Here is a 26,154-nt window from a genome sequence, read left to right as displayed (position 1 = left end):
GATGGATCTAGCTGCAGGAATAGGTGAAGGAAACACCTGGCTCCATAGCATTTCCCCTGTGTTGAGACTGTGTGCCCACACAAGAACTACCTTTTGGTGGACTACAGCCCTTTCTGAGACCCAGTTATAAACTATATCCAATTATTTCCATGTTGGAGCAAACTATTTGTTTGGTGAACTAGAAAAGATTTTCTTTGCTAAAACAAAATGAAAATTAGCACAGATAACAGCAACTTTCTACTAGTCAGTGTTGTTCCAGACAGTATTGTGGGTGATCTATGACAAGACTTTCTCTGACAGGGGAAGACTTCAGTGCTACAGCCGATAATGGACCCAGGAACAGGTTATATGTCCTCTCCTCCTGTACCATCAGAGCTTTCCCTGGCTGCTACCTTTCCAATTGGTATCATGGGGTTGCATCCTGGGATGAAAATACCATCACTTACTTCTGCACATCCAGAAACTCTAGCAGCTTGATGTCAGGAAATAAACTTAGGTCCACAATCCCTTGGCAGTAGAGGTCATCTTCTCTTTCATGATAGAGCATGTAGAGCATGAAAAGCTCAGGATAGAAGCAGGGCAAGATCAGTGGCAGGACCACACTGCATGCCTTCTGGTCACTATGGCAGAGAAAAACAAAGTAGAGTCCTACAGTGAGACCTATAACCTTGAGATTATCAAGAGCCACACAGGACACTGGAAGAAGCAGCTTCTGACACTGCAGGGTGTTCTCCTTGTTCCTCGTGGTCAACCTCACCTTCCCCTGCCACATATTCCTGCCATTCCCTCTGCTCCTGGCGTTGGTGGCCAGAGAGAAGAGATCAGTGCCTGCCCCTCCTCTTCCCCTTGTGAGAAAGTTCTAGACCGTGATGAGATCTCCTCTCAATCTCCTCCAGGCTGAACAAACCAAGTGACTTCAGCCTCTCCTCATATGGCTTCCAGTCACCATCCCTGCAATAACAAGTTCCTGTGACTAATGCAAAGCACGTGGTAGTGCTGGGACTACTGTCTCACACACCACCATGCTGCTGCACAGTAGCTGGTGTGAGTAATCTCTCAAGGCTGTGTCCCACACCCCTCCAAAACTCACCACTCTATTCTGCTCTGGAACATAATTAGAAGAAGATGCTTTCATGCTTCAAACAGAACTACTGAAAGGTTTGCACTCAGAGATAAGTGTGGGCACTAAACCTGACTCAAATGGACAAATACAATCAGTTCAGCACTTAATGTATTTTAGAAGACACTTCGTATGTCCAAGCAACTTAAAATTAAATAACCAGTGTTGACACATACCTTATCTCTCCATCTACACACTTTGCAGGCAGTTGATCTTTCTGTTCCAGTGCCAGATGGAGCAAACCCCTAGAAGAAGAGCAGAACCAAGGTTTAGTTCCCTCCCCCTCCTTTTTTTTAAGGGTAATTTGTTATTCACAAGTGAGGAGCTCGATTGTCGCAGCACCAAGTGGGGTAACAGTAAATCTCTGTGTAATCCTTGCAGTTTTGGTTCAATATTCAATTTTCACTATTTGAGGGCTTTCTCCATGACCAGCAGAAGCCACCAGGAATAAATGTTTCAAAAATCTCCATAGTTTCTGAAGAGCAGGGTCATCACTCTAGAGATGCTAACTGTGGTCTCCATTGAGCACCCTCTCCTTGTATTCCCACTCAAAGTACATGAGGTTTCAGGACCTGTGATACCAACCAATTCCCTAATCTATCTATGAACATTACAAGGTGTTCATACTCTACTCTGCAAAAGTAGCTTGGAGTTGTCATCGTATTTCCAAACCAAAACTTCATAATCTTAAAACAGAGATTAGGGAGAGGTTGACTTTTTTTTTTTTTGGTGTAGAAGTATCAGCCTAGGAAACTTAGCCAGGGCACAGAAGAGCAAGGTGGGTCTCCCTCCCCACACTGCACCCAAAAGGTCTTGAGATGCTAAGCAAACTTTCTAAGGTATGCACTGAGCAGAAGCACCTTCACATGAACCAATGCTCAGGTCATCAGCCCTGTTGTCCTATTCCTGAACAGAGCTCAGATCCATCTGCTACACCAAGTTTCATGACAAAGACACATTTTAGATGAACTGAATCAAATCTGACTTGCTCCCATGAGCTGTGTTGCTGTTCTCAGACTGCTCCGGGACAGACAACCCCTCATCAGAGAGCTGTCAGCCTTCCTCAAGCACACCAGGCTACCCTGATAAGCCTGGAGATAGTCAACTACAATTTGGGTTTATTTATCCAACCTCTTATTTTCAAGGCAATACCTCCCCCAAGTGCAGCCAGAGGCAGAGCTCCCCACCTCTGCCTACGGTGACGTTTCTTGTATACTCAAACAAGAGCAGGACACCATACATGCCTTTGATCCAGTCCTTAATTACCCATTGGGGGCAACCACACAACCTCATTTTAGAGTCACTACCCACATTGGCCAAGCCTCAACAACGTGCTTACACCGCATGTTCTTAACTCCTGTTGAGTTGAGGCATCTTAAGTTTAAACTATTTTTCATTCAATCATAGATATCAAACACTGCTGTTGTGTGCTCTAATATACTTTGCTGTCCTCGTTATGTGGTGAGGCTTCTTGTTCATATTTGTGCTTGTCTAAATGAAGTCTATTATGGGCACCAGCTCATTAAACTGCCATAACTCAATGAGATTTTGCCTCTGGGTCATGTACTGAGCAATAGGCATAATAAAGGTTTCCTAGATCCATATGAGTTTAGTTATCACAAATAACTCTTTATGTAGCACCATTTTGAAGCAACTCTCCCAAGAAATATGTTGTGAAACAAACCCTGTCACCTGAAAAAAAAAATCTCCCAATGGTCTATTCTGCAATCCCTCTATGCTCATACCCATTGGAAGAACCCAACATTCTTAACTTACTGGTAAAACTCCCATATTTTCTTTGCATAGTACTTGACTTCTTCTTGTGCCATAGTCAACAAGTGTCTGTTGGCCCCAATCCCAGAATATGTTGCCTGAAAAGCTATCGTCAAGGCCTTCAGCAGCTTTCCCAGTGGGTGCAGGGAAGACTTCAATGCCTGCATGACAAAGGAAAATTAAACTTTACAAATCAGCTCTTGCCATTAGTAGAGAGTAACACTGAAAGGCCACCCAACCTTCTCTTGTCAGCAAAGGAGAACAAGTCTGGAGATAGATAGTCAACTATAATTTAGGTTTATTTTTGCTGCCACAAGCTCATTCTCCTCCAATTAGCAGGTGGAAATATGCTTAGTAGGATTCCTGTTCTGATAAGATTTGCTGTGATATTCAAGAGAATGCAAAGGGTGCTTCAGGAACAGGCTGGTTGAGTGAAAAAACAATGACTAAGAGTGCATGGAAGTTTATTAATCATTTCCAGTGGTTGGTTATTCCCTGGCACAGTTTGAGAACCAAGAGTGAAGCTTTATCATCACTTCCTGGCCTGTATAGCTGTACACAAAATGAGTGTCCAAAAAGCATGAAGGATAACCCTTTTCTTCACAAGCATCTGATTCATAATTTAGAGAAGACTAAGTTACTGGTAACATTATGTGTGCTAACAGAAAGTTGCTACAACCTATGTCCATGTCTGGTGGAAAGATGTGGATCATTATGGTTTTAAACTTTACCTTCTCTAAATAACTCTGTAGTGACTCCAGCCCCTGGTGCTGGACAAGGTCTTCAAGAATATCTTCTATCTTCCAGGATACATCCTCAGTCCCCCTGAAAAAAATGAGAGTTTAGGAAGGAAAGCCACACAGTGAAGCCCTGAGATGCTCTGCATCCACTGATGTCATCAGCTAGGTCTCCCTCAAACACAATAGGAGACAACAATGACTGGATCACGTGCAGATGCTTACATTTAATCAAATCAATCCCATACAAATTTTCACTTAGAAGAATCAGTCTCAACAGCACAATCTTAAATTCAAGCTTAAAACTCATCCTCCTGTCTCATGAGCAGGAACAACTGGATAATGCTTTGGTTCATGACTTCAACACATGGCAGACCCTAATGTAAACCTCTATCCTTTCTACACAAATGGGCTCCTCTGTTGCAATGAGGCCATGCAATGCTCATACCTCTGGCAGAAGAGGTACTCCTGAGATTTCCGCAGCTCCTTGCTCGTTTGTATGTGGAACCCTGTGAAAGACTCCTCTGTTTCTTCTTTGCAGCCAGAATGGATGAACTCCAGGAACTGGTCATAGATTCCCTTCCATCTCTTCTCCACTGGGAACTCCTTGAGGCCCAGCTGACTGCAAAACACAACATGGCATTAGGTTTTTCTGCATCTCTCCCTAATTACTTCAGAGTTGACATTCAAATATGGAAAGTTCTCCAGAATCAGATATTAACACAAGAACTATGGGACCAGAGAAAGATGGCAGTGCCTAACTGGTAATTCAGCAAAAAACAGCTCAAGTCTATTGTCATGACAAAGAGGTACTTTGGGTGAAGAAAAATTCCTGGTGTGTGGAACATCAATAATCTGAATTTTTGCTCATGAATTGATCACAGGCACTTCTGAATTTTTCTAAATATAGATTATTTATTTCAACTGAATGACTGAAGAAAATACCAATAGCAAGAAGTCAGTTGACCAATCACCATCAGCAGCTATTGCTGTCTGAAAAACTCAGGAAACAGGAGTTGTTTCTGCAACATAGACACTCTGATGGACCGGAAGTGTTTTGAAAAGGAAAGAAGAGGAAATTGAACTGGGTTTTGCAAGAGGAATTGCCCTCAGGGAACAGGCAGCTGTCTTTCCCACTGGGACCCTTCATTTGGGTTAAAGTGGCTGAACCCAAGCCCTCCAGCCTGGCAACCAGAGCATCCCTTTGCAGGGTTAAGCCCTGAGGATAGGAGTGTCATGGAATTATAGAATCATAGAATTGCCTGGTTAAAAAAGACCTTTAAGATCAAGTGCAACCATAACTATCCACTACTAAACCATATCTTTGAGCACCCCATCTACCCATCTTTTAAATCCCTCCAGGGATAGTGACTCAACCACCTCCCTAGGCAGCCCATTCCATTGCCTGAGAACCCTTTCAGTGAAGAAGTATTTCCTGACATCCAATCTGTACCTCCCTTGGCACAACTTAAGGCTATGGCCTCTTGCTTTATCACTAGTTACTTGGGAGAAAAGACACACACCTGTCTCGCCACTACATCATTTCAGGTAATTGTAGACAGTGAACATCTGTTTTCTGCTTCCTACATGACATTAGATGAAATGACAAATCGTACTCTCCTTTCCTCCTTCTCCCCTTACATATAAACCAGCTTTTAGATCAACTTTTTTAGGCAAGGACTGCCTTGATCCCTACATGGATTGATCCAATACTCCTCTAGGTAGAGTCAAAATACAAGCCACAACTCGAGAAGTCAGCTGTTGTTGCTCACGCTTTGGTTATCCTGTCATCCAGCTGCTCGTTCGACGTGTTCAGGATGCCGTGCGTCTGAAGACCTTGTCCTGATTTGTTAGTAAACGTTCCCTCCAGAATGAAACCATTGGCAAAGGACAGCTTTCCCTGTAACGGAGAAATAAAGGGTTATTCTGCCAAGATCTCATTAGTGAGAGGAAACAAGCTGGAACAAGATCTCAAATTCTCTTTTCAACAGAGCCAGCTCCTGAAACGGTGACTAAGAACAACTTCCAGCACGGAGGTGCACATTTTCAACATCCAAAGCAATAGTGTCATTAAGGTGGCACTCACTAGAGAAAACATGTCCTTACTATTGAATGACACACATAGGACTCTGGAGGGGAAAGACTACCACAATCACAGAGTAAAAGATTTGCATTATGCTTTACAAATACCCCATCCATATCTTCTTTGAGTTATAAAATTTTCTGGCTTAAATTTGATGGTCGTTATTTCTAACCTAGAGTGAACAGATGAAACTTCAATTTCTCCTCTGTTTTTCCTTTGCTTCTTAAAACCACAAGCAAATTTGGCCTCACAGGTAGGAGGAATCATATGATATTCACCATAAACACTTTCAAAATGTTTGCTGCTACCAAGAAAAACCTTAAATTCTCTGAGGCAAATACAAAAGATGTGCAGTAGCTTGACTCAAACTTAGTTTTAATTAAATCAAATCCAAAGTCAAACAATATTGTAACTAGTCTGGCTTTGAATAGGAGCCTGAAACCCTTATTGCTAATAGCAGTAGGCACTCCATCTTTCAATAAAGAACAGATTTTTCTAGACTAACCACTCAAACTAAACATTAATTTTGGAAGAAGCTGTATCTAAGGACTACAATCAGTCTCTGCAAAATCTTCTGGCTGAAGAAGGTTGTGATAACCTCTTCCTCCCATGACAAATCAGTAAATGACACTGCTCATTTGCAATCCCTACTGTCTATTTTGACATCCACTCAGTCTGATATAACCACCCACTTCCTATCAGACTCATCATAGATTTCTGTAACAAGCCAGAGGACTAGTTTTCCCTGCAACAGGACACTTTATGAATATGTTGACCAGATACTTCTGTTAAATATCAACCCCAAAATGTCGAACATGTCAGTGCAGTGTCCAGATTGCAAAATTAATCTTCCAAGATCCCTCAGCTGTGTTAATGTCTCAGTGACGTTGGCATAGTGCTGGTACTGCAACTCCATTGGGTTTATACATAATTTCCTGTGTTCTCAACCACTACAAAGGCTAAAATATTTGTTCTAAGAATACAAAAGCATCCCAACTGCAGCTGTGAAGCACGGCCAAAAATGTCCCACAAACAACAAAAAACACCCACACCCCTCAATGTAAACCAAACAGTAAAAACCAAAACAATGCATAAAGCCCACAGCTACTTGAAGTCTCTCAGCTGCAGCCTTCTTTCTGTGAATGAGACCAATAACAGGGAAAAAAACACCATGAAAGTGTTATTTTCTGGAGGACTAAGGGAAGTGGAGCAGGAAGTTATGAGTTTTGGAGATTAATCCATCAGCCCATCTGAAAAAAACAAGCAACTGTATAGAAAGGCTGAGTTGAAGGAAGTGCTCACCTTTCCAACAAATGTTAGATCTTCTGTGAAGTTCCCTTCATAGACAGAGTCATCTTCCAAGAGCAGAATCCCAGAACCCTTAATTTGAAAGCAGAAGTAGTGAATTCATTAGTTCCTACCTACTCAAGTTCATCTAGAAACAGCCACTGGCTTCGATTATATATGGGCTGCAGATTCTGAAACCCTTTTTGAAAGCCCAACATGTCATTGCAAAAGAAAAGCAAGAGATATCTAGACATCATCCATTAGGCATCAGTGCACACAGGAGAAGTAAGGAGTAGTCAGGAGGCTTTAAACAACAGGACTATTCCATTCATTTCCCTAGAACAAAAAACAAAAGCCAGGCTTCTGTTCCAAGAAGTTGACCAAGAATTGCCACACAGGTCAAACTCGTGCCATCAGCAGGGACACCTTCCACTTGACCAGGTTGCTCAAAGCCTCATCCAGCCTGGCCTTCAACACTTTCAGGGAGGGGGCATCCACAACTTCCTTGGGCAACCTGTTCCACTGTCTGACCACCCTCACAGTGAAGAACTTCTTCCTAATATCTCATCTAAACCTTCCCTCTTTCAGCTTAAACCCATTTCCCCTTGTTTTGTCATTAAGTGCCCTTAGGAAAAGTCCCTCCCCAGCTTTCTTGTAGGCCCCCTTCAGGTACTGGGAGGCTGCTATAATATCTCCCCGGAGCCTTCTCTTTTTCAGGCTGAACAGCCCCAACTCTTTCAGCCTGTCCTCATACGAGAGGTGCTCCCGCCCTCGTATCATCCTGGTGGCCTCCTCTGGACTTGTTCTATCTGTTCCAGGTCTCTCTTGTGTTGGGGGCTCCAGGACTGGACGCAGTGTTCCAGATGGGGCCTTACAAGAGCGGAGTAGAGGGGGAGAATCATCTCCCTCGACCTGCTGGCCACGCTTCTCTTGATGCAGCCCAGGATGTGGTTGGCCTTCTGGGCTGCAAACGCACATAGCCAGCTCAAAATGATTCCTTCCATTGCCATTAACTCCCACAGCTGCTTACAGTAGCACGAATTTCAAGGAAGGAGCACCAAGATGCAGAACAGACACAGGATAATTTATATGAATGAAGGAAGATTCTTCTTGTTAGGCTTTAGCCCATGATTTGGGCCTGAAGTTTTATATGTACCCAGACCAGCCAGAAAATGTGGTCGCTTTTAGAGCTGTAACACATTTTCCGCTGGAATGGTTTTCTTGATGGAAAGTGCCCTTTCTGGCATAAATAAAAGGTTTCCAAGGGAAGCTTCTTGGCCATACCAATTTTCCACTAGGAAAACTGAAGTGATTGCTCCCCACCCGGAAGCCTTGTGAAGTTAAAGGAGCCTTTGGCAGCTGGCAGACCAAAAGACAACTTTATTTTGGTTCCCTACAGATGGAGTTTTTATGGAAAGCCCTTCCGACAAAGTTTCCATACTAAACATTTTGTTCTAATTTGGTGAGTGGGGAAGGGGTTGTTTGTTTTTTTAAGTGCGTATTTTTCATGAGAAGACATGCTTTTATTTCCAAGCCAGTCCTAGCCATGCCAATCCCTTTTGCTTTCCCCACCAACATCTAAAAAAAACTTTCAATGAACTGGACAGCCAGCTTGTCACAGGTAAACTCACTCTGGAAGGGTGAAGACTTAACATTGATCTCAAATATATAGATATTATCATACACAACTGCACAGCACTTCACATATGAGTTCTGGTCTAAAATTCTGACCTGATAGTTCAACAGCCAGACCTAATAACGTGTCTTAACATGACCAAGGAGAAGTGACAGTCTAATATCTAGTTCCTATCTCCATGTCAGGAAGGTGATAAGAAACAAGACTTCATCTAAGCCTTTTTCTTCAAAAAGATTACTGTGGTAAAATATCAATGCTTGTTTTCTTGCTTTCTATTTTCCCCTCAAAGATTAATTATGAAGTGAAATCTTAATCTTGCCCTCGATGGAGAATTCCATGTCCCACTGATCCAGAGATTTCACTGAAAATGGGTACTCACCACCATTTTATCAGCTTGAAATGTTCTTTGATAGCAGACACCTGACTGGGTTACTACAATGCCTTGTCCATGTTTGTGATCATCGAGCCATGTCCCTATGTATCTCTCTCCTCTGGAATGCAACAGAAAACATTATGTTTTTTCTCTTTTTTATTAGATCTTAGTCAATTTGATGTGAGGCAAGTTTTACCTGATATAATGCTCTATGCAGCACAAGTACCAGATGTACTGCACAAACTCAATACACATAATGTTTCTCCAGGCATTCAAGCCTTATAGGAGAGGTTCAACGCATCCATCTCTTCATCCCCAAGTCCCCCCCATCAAAACATGAAGCTTTACTCCTGCCAGCAGAACTGTCAGGCACCTCAAATCAGCTCTGATCTATACCACCTTTACCTATCTTTATCTTCCCAGACTCCATATCCATTCTTCTTGTCATTTTCCCACTGTCCTGTGTATTTAAACGGATGCTCAGCTGAAAGGTTCTCCAGTATCCCAAACCCTTGACGCATGTTGTCTTTAAAGTAACCTTTGTAGACCATGTCATTCCCATACCTGCAGGGAAAAAGACAGACAATTTAAGACTATGAGTATTTGATAGCTACTACTGGAGTAGGAAGCCAGGAAGGTGAGTAGATTCAGCTCCTCTGCCTGCTAAATATTCCAAATGTTTGACTGATAGATCTAGAACATAGTTGTTCACTATTAGGAATATGCGTCACCCAAACTAGTCACTCCACAGTTAGCTTTCAATGTTATCTAAGGACACAACACTTAAGGCTTGCAATTATCCTGGGAGGGGCCACTCAGTCCTTGACCTCTCACCTGCCAGGTTACAGTGACCACTGGTTAGTCCAGAGTGGGAGTAGAATCATATAATGGTTTGGATTGGAAGGGACCTTAAAGATCATCTAGTTCCAACCCCCCTGCCATCAGCAGGGACACCTTCCACTAGACCAGGTTGCTCAAAGCCTCATCCAACCTGCCCTTGAACACTTCCAGGGAGGGAGCATCCACAACAAGTAGATAAGATCAAGCAGGAAGCCAGATCTGCCTTCACCATTCTACACTCGCCAACCAGCCCTTCTCCTGGGCTCATCCACCTTAGCTCCATGCTGGGCAGCAGATTTCCACTGCTACAACAGAGACAGCACTTAGGCAAAGCAGAGCTATCATCTATAATTGCCAACATGCTCTCACATTTGACTCCAGAGATGCTAGCACAGCGCTACTCATTTGTCTCCAAGTTCCCTAGAGATTTCCACGTGTCCTGTTCTCTGATCCATAAATAAGGAGCACGACAAGCAGGTTGCAGGAAGAATGATGTCCTATCCCACAGTAAGCAGCTGTGCAATAACAACAGGCAGTCCAGTCTTCACGTTGGCCAAGCCTTTTGGCTACAAACCATGTGTGACCTAAGCAAAGACAAGGATGCTGTTGCAGAAACAAAACAAGCTGGCTCTGTCCACTGAGCCCCATAGGCTGCAAATGAAACTGGTTTATACCTACAACCTGCTGAGCAGGCCTCAGCTGCCATTTCTGGCCTTCTAAATGGAAGGTAGATGATGGGTAAGGCTGGGACACCACCATGTGCCCACAATACAGTGCTTGATAAACCGGGTTCCATCCAAATTCCCAGCAGCACTTGGAGACACGGGTGTGCAAGTGACTTTCCAGAAGCATTTTCATGAGTAAATAAGAAAAAACTCAGACTCCATTTCTTAAGTTAAACTCTGGCTTTAAGCTCAGAACTTGAGCAAGCAGGAAAAGCCAACTGTGGGAACAAATCCCCTTCAGCAGTTGAGGATAACAATTATGACTTCCAGGCCAATAATCCCACCTATCATTAAGGAAGCTACTCCATACAAGATTTAGTCCAGACAACGTGGCCAGGGAAGACAGAGAGAGCTGTAGGATGTCCAAGGCTGGTGGCACACCATGCTTTCTTTGCTCTGCAACTACAAGGATGAATGTAAAATTAGATCCTCACCTATAGGGCATAGAGTATGCTACATCAGGTAGTTACAATGGTCATAGCTTGCAGAGAAGCTCTCACTATTCTAATGCTCAGGATACTCAGAGCTTGTGAAGAAGCCATACTGCCCATCTCCAAAGCAAAACCTTCCTGGCACCTAAATTACTAGGGGTTTTACATTGTGACTGAGCCTTCCAGCAAGGTGGGAACATTTCACTCTTTAAACATCTGGAGTCCCCTCTTTTCCCCAGAGTCCATCTTTGGGTTTTACTTACTCACAGATTCCATAGCCTCTCATCTTGCCCTCGTACCAGTGGCACTTGTAGCAATCATACCGGTCTTCAGATCGGCGTGGGACAAGGCATATTCCAAACCTACAAGGTCCATATGGCAAAGGTCAGTATGGTAAGAGGTGACTCAGTTGTACTGGATGAAGTTTAAAAACTAAAGACCTTCCAGACTCCCAAACTGATTTACATGGTTGCAGTCAGCTCTACCTCTGACACTACTTCTAAGTGTTGACAGACTTGATCCAAGGAAGAGCTCATCTCCTTGTAAACTGCAGTCACAGTATCTCATTGCTGCTTCTACTGAGCTACTTTCAGTGCTGTTGTTTTTTAACCCTCTCTACCCCTTCCCCAGTTTAGGTGCTGAGTTAGACTACCAAAGCAATTGCTTTGGTCCAAACAAAAAGTTTTCTTAAGCCCAACACAAAGTATTTGAGACACTTTTCCCCTTTAAAAACCTAACCTATTCTGGAACTCATGTAGAAATGAGAAATCTAAAAGTCTTATTTTCAAAATGTTTTAGACAATTAATGTTTCAATTTCATAATATGGTTTATTCCCCCTGAAAGCTCCTCATTTAAGAGAAGGTTTTTAAAGATAACTAAAAAGAACTTCTTCAGGGTATTCTATATGAATAAATTCACCTAGATTTAGAGATCTGGGTTCAGAGTCATCCAGCTGAAGAGGTGTTTGCATCTGAACTGGTCATCTACCCACACTCCCTATCTACTCACTCTAGGTTACAACCTACTCAAGTTTAAGCCAGGTGTTTAAAGTAGGCCAGATGAATTGGGCTGTAACTATGAATAGAGTCCCTCTACAAGACACCAGTGTCCCTGTACCTCTGGGAGGAACCATTTCTTAGCTTATTTTGAAAGCAAGAAACACCCTGGTTTAAGACCTACCCATGCTCCAAGCCCTCTTTGAAATCCCCAACATGGTTGCGTCCATCACGCCACTTCAGTGTCCCCCTGAAATTTAAAGGAAGCATTACACAGGGGGGATCACCAGCAACATTCACAGATGCAACAGAAGGTAACAAGGCACAACTTAGAAATGACTAACATCAAAACACTTCTTCAAGGGACAGAGACACAGAAGTTCTCCAGGCACCTCTGGGACTTTGGTATTTAATACCATCATGTTTTCATGCCCTGGAAGGAGTGGGAAGAATCCTCTTCCAAGTTCCCTACTCTCAAGAGCATTTTGCAGAGTTGCTGGGTCATTCTTTTAGGATCTTGCACATGATCCTTTTGTAATTGCAGCGCAACATGTGATTAAGCTGAAGTTCCAGCATGGCACATCCCTGTAGACGACATAATGACAACACAAACCAGAACTTCATTGTGCCAGGCACTATGAAAACAAGAGACAAGCAGTGGCCTAAAGGGATCATATCTCTCCATCTGTTGTTTCTTGGGGTGGTTGTAGAATTGATTACACGAGTTAACAACACAAACTGAGACTGGAACAGCCAATGAGATGGTCAAATTACTGTATGGTCATGCCCAGTTGTCAATGTATTTCCCTCCCTCCTGATCTCCCACTCCACCCACACCCACTCACCACTTTAATTCTTGCATCATCCCAGACACAGCCAGCTCCCTACACATTCCCCAACCAGAGACAATAGAAGATGGTGCAGTACCAAAACCACGATGCATCTGTTTGACTTTCACAGAGGTTGTTGCTTTAAACACCTACATGAGACAGGCTCTTTTTCAGGTATCTACAGGGAAGTGGTCAGATTAATTTTAAGTGGATTTAAAATACATGTCCTTATGCTTTGTTAGTAGCAAAGGAGAGCAAACCACACAGAGTGCCTGCTCCAGCCATGAGGATGGTTTTAGCTACTTCTCAGTGGCAGTATCTTATGAGGAGCAGCTGAGGGAACTGGGGTCATTTAGCCTAGAGAAGAGGAAGCTGAGGGGAGACCTTATTACTGTCTACAGCTACCTGAAAGGAGGTTGTAGTGAGGTGGGTGTGTCTCTTTTCTCCCAGGCAACTAGTGATAGAACAACAGGAAACGGCCTCAAGTTGTGCCAAGGGAGTTACAGATTTGATGTCAGGAAAAATTTCTTCACTGAAAGGGTTCTCAGGCACTGGAACAGGTTGCTTAGGGACGTAGTTGAGTCACCACCCCTGGAGATATTTAAAAGATGTGTAGATGGGGTGCTCAGTGATATGTTTTAGTAGTAGATAGGTACAGTTGGACTCAATGATCTCAAAGGGTTTTTTTCCAAATGATTCTATGATCTCCCTCCACCACACCAGAACATCAGGAGTACTGGGACAGAACAGTGAAGAACACAGACATTTTTGCTGAAAAGCTCTGATTCACACTGCTGCAGCTTTCTTCTCGTATGCTTCGCCGTGCCAGCCTCTTCCTCAGAGGTGGACAAGCCATCAAGGCCAGTTTTGCTGCTCTGTAACCTTGTATTAATAGCAAGTCACATAGAACACTAACTTCAGGAGTGGGAAGGAAAGCCTAGTAATTAAGTAATTAAAAGCCCAGGTATTAAAAGCACCTGAAGTCACTTAGTTCTGCCACAAATTTCCTGGGATGTCTCAGTCAAGTCAATCTGAAGCAGCCAAAGGTATTTATTAATCTCCTTTCTCCAACCCTAAGACAGGAGGAATCAAAGAGCAAAGAGAGTTGCTTGTCCCTCTGTGTCTGCACACAGTGGTTTTCCAGTTTCTGGGAAAAAAATGGAATTTCTGGAAAAAAATCTGGAATACAGGTGTTGGGGAGGGTGGGGCTGATGTAAGGTACAATCTGTTCCACAGAATATTCAAGATTAAGCTTTAGATTTTGGATATTCTCATTATTTTAAGGCTCTTTTAAAACCAAGTCTCTACATCCTTGTTGCTTCATCTGTAAACAAACTGTGTAAAACTCAGGAATTATAAAACTTCCAAATCAGCCTGTTTTGGTTTCTAAAGAGTTTTGGTCATAATTCATGTTTCTTCACCAAAACAGAGACTGTGCTCTATGTTATGTCAAAGAGATTTTGGTTGAGACCATTTAACCTTCGATTTACAGACCATTCCCTTTTGGAAGGGTTCACTCAACTTCAGTTGGATTTAGTGAACAGTTCTTATGTTCCCAAGAAATATATTTGAGCATCTTTTGTATTTATTAACTTCTCTTTTATATTTTTTCTTTCTTTTTTTTTTTTTTTAAATTCCTTTGATAATAGTTTGCATATTAAAATATACTTTGAGAGCACAGAATAAAACTTTTCCCTCACTTACAAGAAAAGGCTTTTCATTGATTTTGTGGTTTTTGGGGGTTTTTGTTGGGTTTTTTTTTTTGTTATCTTGATGGTAAGATCGTGTGCCTCAGGCTGAGATTGTGAAAATAAACGTTAATTCAAGCCTCAGTCCTAATTACAGGCATAAGCCATTGTAATGTCTTCAATGTGATCATTACCACGTTATTAGGGGCAGCCTCTACAATTTACTGCATAGACCAGTATCACTAGCAAGACACCTACAATAGATCACGTGTCATGACTCATACTTTGACCAAGCCCTGAAAGCAAGCAAACGTGTCCCAACTGCTCCCTGAATCAGTACCAGATTTCCATCTAGAAACAAGTGAGGCAGGAACCAGAGAGGCTGGCACATCCTAGGAGATTACCAACCTACAGTCTTCTTGACAATATTCTGATAAAATAATCAAGATTTGATCATATAGAAGAAAGAGTTAAGTTTGATTAAGAAATAGCAAAATAATAAAGCATAATGTCTAAGTTAAGATTGTTAAATTTGAAATAGGTAACCATAGAAGTCATTGGTAGGTTTGAAATAGGTAACCACAGAAACCTCACTAAGAAATTACTGGATTTTCTATGGATTTTTTTTTTAAGAAACTAAGGAGACCATCACAGAAACCAGTTCTGCTGCTTGGAAACCCCTTACCCTTCCCATCTTGATTTGAATATCAAGGATTTCAATCAATAGAGCTAAATAGAATTGACCAATGATTATTTGGGGTTAAGAATATTGACAAGGTTACATAACTAACAAAACCAATCATTCTAAAGGTTAAATTTAAAGCTGAGCATACTATGCATTTTTATGCAAAGGAACTTATGTAACAATGATTGATAGAAAACGTGTTTAAAAAACTGATGAATTTTGATGTTTGGTTGGACACGTTAGGCAGAGTTATCCCCTGTGTCTCCAGCACTGCAATAAAGAAGTGCCTGCTTCTCAAGACTACATTGGCATTAAGAAGTTCATTTCCTGATTTTGGTAACAGTCTGTGGTCCAGGCTCTCCATGAGATGGATCATCCCTAGATCCGCAACCACTCTGTGGCATCTACACCTCCATCTGTGCATCCACTGGATCCAGGCAATGCTACACAAAAACAGTAGGGCCATCCTTGCATGTTCTTGCTTAGGAAAGGGGCAAAAAAAGCTCCTTACTTGCCATGAGGCTTTCCCCAGTGCCACTCGCCTTCGTAGGATGCACTCTTGAATTTGCCCTCCAGCCTGAAGACGTAGGTGAAAAAGCGGCAAGATGGGGGCTCGGTACCTTCACCAGTCTTGCCCCACAATGGGAAATCTCGTTTCCCGTTCAGCGCCTGGCGTACAGCCTGGTTCAGCTTCCACTGCCAAACAGCCTGGGGGTAGAGGAAGAGGAGTGCTGGACTAATGAGTAAAGAAAGCAAAATAGTTCCCAACATGAGATACATCAGGAAAAGCAGCAAGAAGCTGTTGGGTTCCCATCAATTCTGTGCCATTCAGCTGGTTGGGCTGGTGAGTTATGGCCCATCTACTGCATCAACAGGAGGTGTTACCTTGGGTTGTATACTGCACCAATGCACAACACTTCCATGTCATTTAAGCCTGACTCTCACCACCACTAATTAGACCATGCTGATGGGACAGTACTGTCTTTAACTCTGCAGCATACACTACAGCCCAGGGCAGATCACTTCCAGCACCCAGATATTTTTCATCTGCTTTCAATGGTCTAAGACACCTCTGGCCATCTAATGAGGTATTGGCTTCACAGAAGGTGGGGGGGGAAACCCAAAGCACACAACACACTGCCTGTTACTCTGCTTTAATTAATTAAAAAGAAAGTAAAAAACACAGAGGAAATGTTTCAGCTGTATTTTAAGCAGATGCAGAACCCACTCACCTGTCTTCTGATTAGAAAGCTAAAATCCTGATGCTTAACAAGGATTCAGCTTCCACTCAGTAGTCAAGGTTTTGTCCCCACTACAGAGCTGCCATCCCCTCTATGCTATTCCCCTATTTCAAGGCTCAGTACATGGTAATTCACGTGGAACAGAAACACCCTACCCACTGTTTACCTTCATCTGGGGGTCTTTGGCAGAGAGAAAGAATGTTTCTTCTGGGGTTATAATGCTGAGTCCATATCTGTGAAGCAAAAGATGTGATAGAGACTATGAAAAACACATTTCTTGGTCAAACAGCAGTTCCTGCTCTTCCCATTTCTCTTCAGAAGCTAATGGTGCTTTTGGAGTTAGTTTTTCCTTCTCAGGAGTTACTCAACTAGTCAACTCATCTTTTGTTCTCTAGGTCTGCAGCCAGAAGTATTTAATTATTGATTGTTTTGAATACGTCAGCAAAGGCAAGCAGTGCAAGCCCAAACTGATGTGATAACATCTGAGAGGTGCTGCCACTACCCATAGCCCAGAACCAACCCCACTGGTTAGGAAGGAGATGGGACAAAGTTTTGAATAATTTTCTCAGTTTCACAATCAAGTTGAACACTTTTGTTTGGGTTTTTTTTACCTCCAAGTGGAAATTTTTCACTTACACTCCTGGAGCTGATTTCTCTCTGCAGTTTTCATCTACCCACACAAGCTTCAGATCAAAACTCTGAAAGCTGTTTCCCTGGAACAAAAGGGAGAGATGTTGCTGTTATTGATGTAAACATCACACTTTGCCCCTGCACTGTCAATCCGTTGAACAGCAGAGCAAGTTTGGCAGCGCTGTAAATTCCCTCTTTTGTGGTCCACACATCTATCCCACACTATGATGACAGACCTCAGAGACTGAAGAAATGTAGAAGGAAGAAAATTCTTAGTTTATCACTTAAATGGTGGTCTGTAATTCCATGGCAAAAACTAATAGTAACAGACCTTCTTAGATAGCACTTCCCTCTACTAGAGTTTCTTCCCCATCACATGGCAACACCCTCAAATCATCCCTGGCATGCAGCATTCCCTAGTTTTGCTTCTGATCTATCTAGGATCTGGACTCCAGATGATAAAGCCACATAGAAGCCCACAAGTACAACATTTTAGGAGTTACTACTTTAATCAACAGCTCACCAAACAGAAGAAATGGAAATAGTTTAAATATTACTTTAAATATGCATTTAATATTACATCTCCCTTTCCTGTCTAAAGTCCATGTGCCCATACTACAGAGCTGCTCTGTGTAGGGATGTAGTTGGTCAGGGTTAGGTAGTAGCACTATGGAGTTCACCACAAGTTAATCACTGATGTATCTACTAGATTTGGAAGAATTTGGGAAGGGAAGAGGGTTCAGATTCCCAGCACCAGAGCCCTCATCAGCAGTCCCCTCCTAGCAGCCCAAACTAACCAGTCCAATTACAGTCCAGTTATTTCTTTAGAAGCCTCAGTAACGGTCATAGCAGCAGATGAGACATAGTGGGTGGGAACCGTTGGCTGAACAGAGATGTCTATAATGTAGATATCCCCATGTGATCTGTGCTCTCATCCCAGTCAATGGAGTTGAGGACATGATTCAACTCATTCTCATTTTGGCATCTAAAATAGGTCAGATGAACCACACCCAGACAGCACATACTTCTCTTCCCTGACTATAAAGGGAGCCTTGGGGCACTTGCTTACGACGAGCTCCCTACGTGCTAAGAAATCTACAATGTAAAGTTGGATGAGATAATCACCACCCTATTTCCTCAAGCATAGACCCTACAAGCTGTGTAGGGCTACCCAGCATTATCATAAAGGTTCATATTTGGAACAGCCCATAAGATCTATCAGCTCACAAGGCAGTCATGTGTTTGGACACCTGAGGGGCTGGCACATGACTAAAGAGCAAGCAGAGAGAGGTACACATGAAGAGATCCATGCTAGATTACAGGAGCTGTCAGTCAGAGCAAGCCAAACTGGACTTAGTTAACATGCTGCAGAAGAGCTTTGAACACATATTATTCATCTAGCTATCCATAGCTGTGGACACTCCCTGTCTGCCCCATACCCAGGGCCTAAATACCTGAAACAGCCCCAAGAACACTTGCAACTTCTGCTTCCATGCCACCAGCAGAGTCAACCATGAAAGTTCATATTTAATCCTATGCATGAGTGTTTTTTGTGTAGTATCTCTGACCCATCAGGCCCCCTTTGAATAAGTAAGGACAGAAATCAGCAGATTCATAGGCAGGCATGGGCTTGGGTTACTAGAAAAGTACTTGTGGTGGTTGGATAGTTCATATGTGGGGTAAGAAGTTATGTGGGTGAGTGCTCCTCTATTCCTTCTTCATCAGGCTTTCTTTTATTCTTCAGTATAAACCACAGGTGCATGGATCTTAGACAAGGTTTTGCCAACAGCCAAGCTCTGATGCATTTTCAACATCAAAGGAACCTGAATTTTACTGGCATTGATCTGCACTGCCCTTCCAATCCCTCTGAAAGACTGAAGACTCACCTGAATTAGCACAAGGACATCATCAAAGAGCAAGACCCGGTCTGATCGATTTGTGCTGGCAAAGATGGGAAGATTTTTGCTGTCTTCTAGTAGCCTTCTTTCAGGTACACAGAGCATGTCCTGCAGAAGGAACCAGAGAGGTTAAGATGGTGGGTCAAAAGCATCAGGAAACATCAGGATTTGGGAGAGGAGATACAACTCAAGCCAACAGTTCCTCCAGAGACTGTCTGACTCATGGCACAAGCTGACAGTGACAGCAGGACTGGACACAGAGCTCAACTTCTAAAGCACCCAGTGTCCATATGGTTTCTTCAATGATTCCACACTGCCCTGGTCTGTTGGCTTCCAAAACAAGCCTCAAATGTCTGATCTGTAATAATTTTCTTCCATGTATAAGCAGAAGTGTGAGACCTCCAAAAACACTTCCCATCAAGCCACTTTCTACATTCATGACTCACTGTGAATTTGTAGCCCAAGGTTTTCCATAACGACTTGGTAAAACAAGCTTCATCCAGGACTTGGCTGATGAAAGACTCTAGCTTCCCATATTCCTTGATGGCGCTGATAACCACATCTTTTTCAGAGCCCTGATAAAAGAAGCTGGAGCTTGAGCAATGCTTTATGCATGGCTGTGCAAGATATCTACTCTCTGAGCTACAGCTACAGAAAAGCCTCAGCAGTTCTGAATCCAAAGTGCTAACGAGAGTTAACCCTCCAATCCCATTTCCAAGCAAAGCCTCCCAAATCTAGCATCACCTCTGCCACCAGCAGAAGTGTGCAACCTTAGTCCAGTTACTTGACCTTTTGCAGCTCCTCTATATGATGAGTAGCTTTTACTACGCTAGAGTGGCCACTGTTCATTGCTTTGAGACCTTCAGGTGGGCTACACTCCACTGGTGCTGGTTACTACCACCCCAGCTGTCCACTGGAAATCTACTTCCAGCCATCTTTGGATTCAATGACCACCACCACAAAGCCCCACCAAGCACTGCATAAGATTTTAGCATAAGCCAGTCAAGTAACATCACATAAAGCTTCTTACCTCTTTGAGAACCTCATTCAGCTTGGTAAGGAGCAGTATATATTGCTCAATGTGATCTCGGAGAGGTTTGTGAAGAACAGTGTGTAAGGCCATGGGTATGGAGGTCTCAGAGGTGAAGTCTGTGAGGAATTGTTTCAGGACTGTCTTATGGTGCTTCCAGGTTTCACTGCAAGATGGTGAATTAAGACAAAGGTTCATTAATTAGTTTTTTCCTGCAAATTGACACTCTTCTGCTTTCCAAACTTTATATGCTACCTCATTCTGAGAGAGGGTATAGAAAGACTTGAAAGAGCAGGAGATGACATAGTGCAAATATATTTGCACACCAAACACAGAGAAATAAGGAAATGAGGCAAACAAGAGCTCCATCCATCCCACCTTTGGCCCAGTGGACTTTGTAAATAGGAACCACACCCACAGAAATACAGAATATCACATGACTTTCATGATGGTTTGCACACCAAGGGGGTGATTCAGATAAAGTGGCTGTGAATCTGCCCATGTCTGGTGCTCATGCTTTCATCTGCTGTTTCCATGAGACTGACAACATCTGGGACAGCAGTGGAAATTTCCTGCAAGATTCCTACATCATCCTTTCTCAGGTTTCACCTCTTACCTGAAACCCCAAATTTACAAGCTTCATCTCCTCCAAAAGGAATTGTGCATGGCTAGAGAGGATAGCAGAACAGTATGGGTTGGAAGGGACCTTAAAGATCATCTAGTTCCAACCTCCTTGCCATCAGCAGGGACACCTTCCACTAGACCAGGTTGCTCAAAGCTTCATCCAACCTGCCCTTGAACACTTTCAGGGAATAGCATCCTCAGCTTCTCTGGCCAAGCTGGGACACTGTCTCACCACCCTCACACCAAAGAATTTCTTCTTCAGATCTCATCTCCATCTCCCCTCTTCCAGTTTCAAGCCATTTCCCCTTGTTCTGTCACTCCCTGCCCTTTTCCAAAGTCCCTCCCCAGCCTTCCTGGAGCCCCTTCAGGTACTGGAAAGCCACTAGGTCACCCCAAAGCCTTCTTTTTTCCAGGCTGAACAGCCCCAACTCTTTCAACCTTTCCTCACAGGAGAGGTGCTGCAGCCCTTGCATCATCTTGGTGGCCTCCTCTGGACCTCCATTGGGTCCATTTCCTTAAGAGATGGAGAGAGATCTGTAGAGGAAACCATTCAACAGTAGTTATTGTGGTCTCAGAAGGTAACAGGTGCAGCCAGTATGGTCGGTTCAGAGGAGAGGCAGCTGGACCATGAAATGGAGATCATTGCAATGTTCAGTGCTCACTGCTGCTCACTCTGGTTTAGTGTCTTAACCTCTACAACATCATTGTGTTCCTATCAGCCCCTCCAATAAGTGTTTCTCAGCCCACTGACCTTTTGCTCTTTGTGGCATGTTCAAAGCCGTGGACTACAACGTAGTTTGCAAAAGTGACGAAATATCTGTTGGAAGAAAATAAACCAAACACACACAAAACATAAGCTGAGTTAAAGAGGAACATCAGCTATGAGGTTTAAGAGGTTGAGGGAAGAAACTAATTTGAAAATATCACATCAGGTCCACCTTTCCAAAGGAGGCAGAGACATGTAGCTACTGTCCCTCTCACCTTGGCTCTCCTCCCTCTTGTCCCCTTTTGCCAGCTCCTTGGTTTAACTGCCTTGTTGACTTTTGCACTAGTATCATTACAGGAAGTTTAAATCATCCTGACATTTAGCAAAAGCAGAAGGAAACTTGAGCAACCATCCTGGAAAGCAAATCTACAAAGACTGAGCTTAAGATTTCAGCTTCAGATGTACAAGTTTCTGCTGGTTGAAGTAAAAGGTGTCGGGACTGTATTAGTGATGGTAAATTCAAGTCAAAGTGTCCCATGTCAATGTATCTCATCTCACACTAGAGGGAGATCGAGCCATATTTTGTCAGTAAATACCACAATTTCTTCTAATAGTGATTTTGGGTAAGTCATTTATTCTGTCCGGACTAATTAACATTTATTACATCTTTCAGGGACATGTGTTTACTGATGATTTTCAAGCCCCTGAACAGGGATTTAGCTTCCTCCTATATCAAAGAATGGTTAGGATTGGAAAGGACCTTAAAGATCATCCAGTTCCAACCCCCCTGCCATCAAGTAGGGACACCTTCCACTTGACCAGGTTGCTCAAAGCCTCATCCAGCCTGGCCTTCAACACTTCCAGGGGGGGGCCATCCACAACTTCCTTGGGCAACCTGTTCCAGTGTCTGACCACCCTCACAGTGAAGAACTTCTTCCTAATATCTCATCTAAACCTGCCCTCTTTCAGCTTAAACCCATTTCCCCTTGTTTTGTCATTAAGTGCCCTTAGGAAAAGTCCTTCCCCAGCTTTCTTGTAGGCCCCCTTCAGGTACTGGAAGGCCGCTATAATATCTCCCCGGAGCCTTCTCTTCTCCAGGCTGAACAGCCCCAACTCTTTCAGCCTGTCCTCATAGGAGAGGTGCTCCAGCCCTCAAATCATCCTGGTGGCCCTCCTCTGGACTTGTTCTAGCTGCTCCATGTCTCTCTTGTGATGGGGGCTGCAGAACTGGATTCAGTACTCCAGGTGGGGCCTTACAAGAGCGGAGTAGAGGGGGAGAATCATCTCCCTCAACCTGCCGGTCACGCTGCTCTGGATGCAGCCCAGGATACGGTTATTGGCCTTCTGGGCTGCAAGCGCACATTGTCTGCTCATGTTCAGCTTCTCAAAAAGCATGAGATGTAGGATCAGGACTGCACAGAGTCATCAGAGGTCGGTAGGAACCATCTCCTTTTTTTTTTTTTTTGGCATAATGCCCAACAAAAACAGGTTTTAATTTCAAAATGAGAGGAAATCAGATCTTAAGATAAACTTCTCCTTTGTGTCATCTGAAACGTCAGCACAAGTGTTCATCTTTTATATGCCTTTTTAAGGCAAACCAGTTTTAATTCACTGAGTCAGTTCTCAAATGAACACCATACACCGTTCCAAACCCTGTTCACATAAAGGTGAAGTTTGTTGTGCATCATTTCACAAAATTATGCTGTCCAAGTAGAAACAAAACAAAATGTTATCTATCCTGCCTTCTTCCTCCTTTCACATGCATCAAACCCATCAAAACCAAGACCAGATGAACACTGAAGTCCAGAAGCCAGTGTGCCCATCTCCCATCCCTGTGTGGGTGCCAAAATGCAGAGAGTACAAGCCCATCTGGTAAAGGCTTGGCCATGTTTGTGGCCAATGTAATGAATGAAGGATTGAACACTGTCTGATCTTTATGTCATCTCAACTATCCATAAACCATTTTTCATGGCTAGGACATCAACCCACAGGTTATACACACTACAGTGCTCTTGGTAAACATTTTATTTTGTGTTGCAGACAGATGGAGAGCAGACATAATTAATTAGAGAAACAGCAATAGGGCAGTATGTTGTTTTTCACATCACTTGCTATCATATCCCTTGCCAAAAATCTTAAAAAAATGTGTCAGAAACACATAATATGGACTGTGTCTGGTGACATCTTCCTCTCCTCGTCCCTACGAGTCCTTTAAACCTGCTTTTGTATGCATTTCTGTTCCTAGTGATAGCTCAAAGCTTTGCTCTCATAAAGTCCCTAAGCACAAATTCTCCCCCTGTTCTCTTCCCATTTTTAAGATGCATAAAACCCCCTATACTTGCAAGAAAAAAAATTCTGCCTCTTACAATCATACTCATGGCTACAAAAAAAGCTAAAAAAGCTATTTATTATGCTGTCTGTGGTGTTTGTCCTGAGCCCTAAGTACTTCCCTGACCTAATGACACTGGTGGACAAGACTGAACAGATTAAATCCACAAATTATTTGCACTGACCGACTAGTTTGTTGATAAATTTGTTCCCTTAAGCTACTCCAAAATAATTCTTTACTTACTGGATGTAAAGGCTTAGAAACAGGTCTCCTTTCCAGACAATGTAAATGTCCTGGATGCAGAATGATTCAGAGGTGTTGCATTTTTGTTTCAATATACGGTAATTTTCTTCTGTGAGGTTCCAGAGAGCTTGAAATCGATCATTCAGGAGCAGGAAGAGTTTAAAGTTCTCCTTTCCCTTCTGGTCACTAGGCTCTTGGAGGAAAAGATGAGGGAAAAAGACTATCAGAAAGCCTTGACTCCAAGAAATCTTGTGGAAATCTAATACTCAGCCCAATTTTTCAGTGTAAAGCACATATATTCCTGTAGGAAAACAATACCAAGGAGGAAGGAGGAGGTGGTTATTTAGGGTTGGTGTCCCTGTGAGTTATTACATGGGCTTTGTCCTTCCCATTCTTGTGAGATGTGTGGTCAGGGCACCCTGGGAGGCTAAACCTCAGCTCAGAGACTAGCACTGGAAGAAAATTTTCTGCCCCTGGCCCAAAGGGCTGTTCCTGGTCTCCTTGGAGACCAGAACAAAAAAGTAGTAACATGTGAGGGAACCACCTTACGGGTCTAATCCAGTTGTACCGCTTTCGGCCAGACAAGCTTGTGAATATTTATATAGATTTGTTATTTCAGTGGAGGTGCTCTGATTTACTGCCAGCTCAGAACCTGCACCCACAAGTTTTACCTTCAAAGACAGGAATAACCATGGACTGAGAGCAGGGAGGCAGAACGGGCACAGTTTAGGGGTTGAATATATGTGAGGTGCATTTTGGATTTCCATGCACCATGCTGGAAACAAGCCTTGGAGCAGGTGTACTGGCTAACACGGGTTAGAATCTAGATTAACCTCTAAAAACAACAGAAACCACAGTCCTAGGCTTGAATGAAAAGCCACAGATATCCTTAAGAGCTCACTATCATAAATGAAACAACTCTACATGCTACTTAGTCCAGCAAACCACAGAATTGCCTAAATTGGAAAAAAACCTTTAAGATCATCAAGTCCCATCATGAACCCAACACTGACAAGTCCCCGACTAACCCATGTCCCTCAGCACTATGTCTACACAACTCTTCAATCCCTCCAGGGATGGGGACTCCACCACTGCCCTGGGCAACCCCTTCCAATGCCTCAGAACCATTTCAGCAAATAAATTCTTCCTCACATCCAATCTCAACTTGCCCTTGGTGCAACTTGAGGCCATTTCCTCTTGTCCTGTCACTTGTTCCTTGGTTGAACAGACCCACCCCCACCTCTCTCCACCGTCCTTTCAGGGAGTTGGACAGAGCCAAAAGGTCTCCCTTCAGCCTCCTTTTCTCCAGGCTCAACAACCCCAGTTCTCTCAGCCCACCAGTGAAGTCCTCAGCCATGGAGTTTCAACTATAATTCCCTTCAGAGGTGTGCCTGTGACTCAAGGCTAGAACTAAAGACAAAAAAAAAAGTAGTCTGTTTTGACCTACCTGCCTGGAGCAGAGGCTTGAAGATGAGGGCATCTATCCGTGCCAGGCATGCTGAGAAGGTTTCTTCCACTTGGAGCAGAGATGCAGTTGCTTCAGCTGTGCACATGTCCTGGACACAACACAGAAGGCACATATAAACTCCCTTGCAAGAGTATTCATCTACCAAGGCTTCTTTGCTCATTACAATCAATCAGCCTTTCCTGATCTTGACAGCACAGAGAAATGCAATTTCTTTCCACAAAAAAAGCATTTGAAAATGTTAGAAGAAGAAATGGAGACCCAATAGCTCAACATGACCTGGTGTCTCAGAAGACCACTAAGGCTACAGCCCATTTTCCTGATGCCACAATTGAAGATCTTCTCAGGTGGGCCACAAAACCTCTTCTACATGACTGGAAAGGCCCTAAACTTCTGGATACTTGTTAATCCCGCTTAATGCCAGATTCATTCTCCCAGAAGAAAACATCTGAAGTACAAGGCAGCAAAGGATGAAGAAGAACATTTCTTCCCGTATCTCTCACCAGTTTTCTGCCTGGGTGCCTCAGTCTGCACCTTTTGGCATTAAAAGCTGTTTTATCAAGCTGCAGAGCTGTGCCAGCCATGCTCAAACATCCAACCCTCCAGAGGAACAGAGGTCTGGTGTTACTCCTTTCTGAGTAGGACACTGCACTGCTGGTTATATGTCACAACTGCTGCGTCAACAAGGAAAGCTTGCCTAAAGTGGAAGTGGGCAGCACTTAAAAAATAAATAAATAAAGGCAGCAAAGCCATGTGAGCAAACTCCAGCAGCTTCCTCCTTCCC

General features: G+C 43.2%; 1 protein-coding gene across 1 annotated transcript in view; it reads right to left on the bottom strand.

The window, feature by feature from the left end:
- Window positions 1-25,954, bottom strand: part of ALS2CL (ALS2 C-terminal like) — a 30,407-nt gene extending 4,453 nt beyond the window's left edge. Inside the window, exons 1-21 of the mRNA XM_010172109.2 lie at window positions 25,853-25,954; window positions 25,353-25,461; window positions 23,906-24,098; window positions 21,379-21,444; window positions 20,004-20,169; window positions 19,420-19,548; window positions 18,962-19,081; window positions 17,082-17,158; window positions 16,612-16,678; window positions 15,716-15,912; window positions 12,186-12,251; window positions 11,269-11,367; window positions 9,415-9,573; window positions 9,016-9,127; window positions 7,016-7,093; window positions 5,403-5,530; window positions 4,079-4,252; window positions 3,625-3,718; window positions 2,897-3,054; window positions 1,297-1,365; window positions 447-620 (exon numbers count right to left, since the gene is read on the bottom strand). Of these exons, the coding sequence (XP_010170411.2) occupies window positions 447-620; window positions 1,297-1,365; window positions 2,897-3,054; window positions 3,625-3,718; window positions 4,079-4,252; window positions 5,403-5,530; window positions 7,016-7,093; window positions 9,016-9,127; window positions 9,415-9,573; window positions 11,269-11,367; window positions 12,186-12,251; window positions 15,716-15,912; window positions 16,612-16,678; window positions 17,082-17,158; window positions 18,962-19,081; window positions 19,420-19,548; window positions 20,004-20,169; window positions 21,379-21,444; window positions 23,906-24,098; window positions 25,353-25,461; window positions 25,853-25,954 (2,537 nt within the window). The remainder of the gene's footprint in view (window positions 1-446; window positions 621-1,296; window positions 1,366-2,896; window positions 3,055-3,624; window positions 3,719-4,078; window positions 4,253-5,402; window positions 5,531-7,015; window positions 7,094-9,015; window positions 9,128-9,414; window positions 9,574-11,268; window positions 11,368-12,185; window positions 12,252-15,715; window positions 15,913-16,611; window positions 16,679-17,081; window positions 17,159-18,961; window positions 19,082-19,419; window positions 19,549-20,003; window positions 20,170-21,378; window positions 21,445-23,905; window positions 24,099-25,352; window positions 25,462-25,852) is intronic.
- Between the last annotated feature and the right edge of the window lie 200 nt (window positions 25,955-26,154).

The sequence above is a fragment of the Antrostomus carolinensis genome, unplaced genomic scaffold (genome assembly GCF_000700745.2).
Source record: "Antrostomus carolinensis isolate BGI_N321 unplaced genomic scaffold, ASM70074v2 scaffold6367, whole genome shotgun sequence".
NCBI lineage: Eukaryota > Metazoa > Chordata > Aves > Caprimulgiformes > Caprimulgidae > Antrostomus > Antrostomus carolinensis.
The sequence above is the reverse complement of the archived record's forward strand: the minus strand, read 5'-3'. Positions and strand labels throughout refer to the sequence as shown.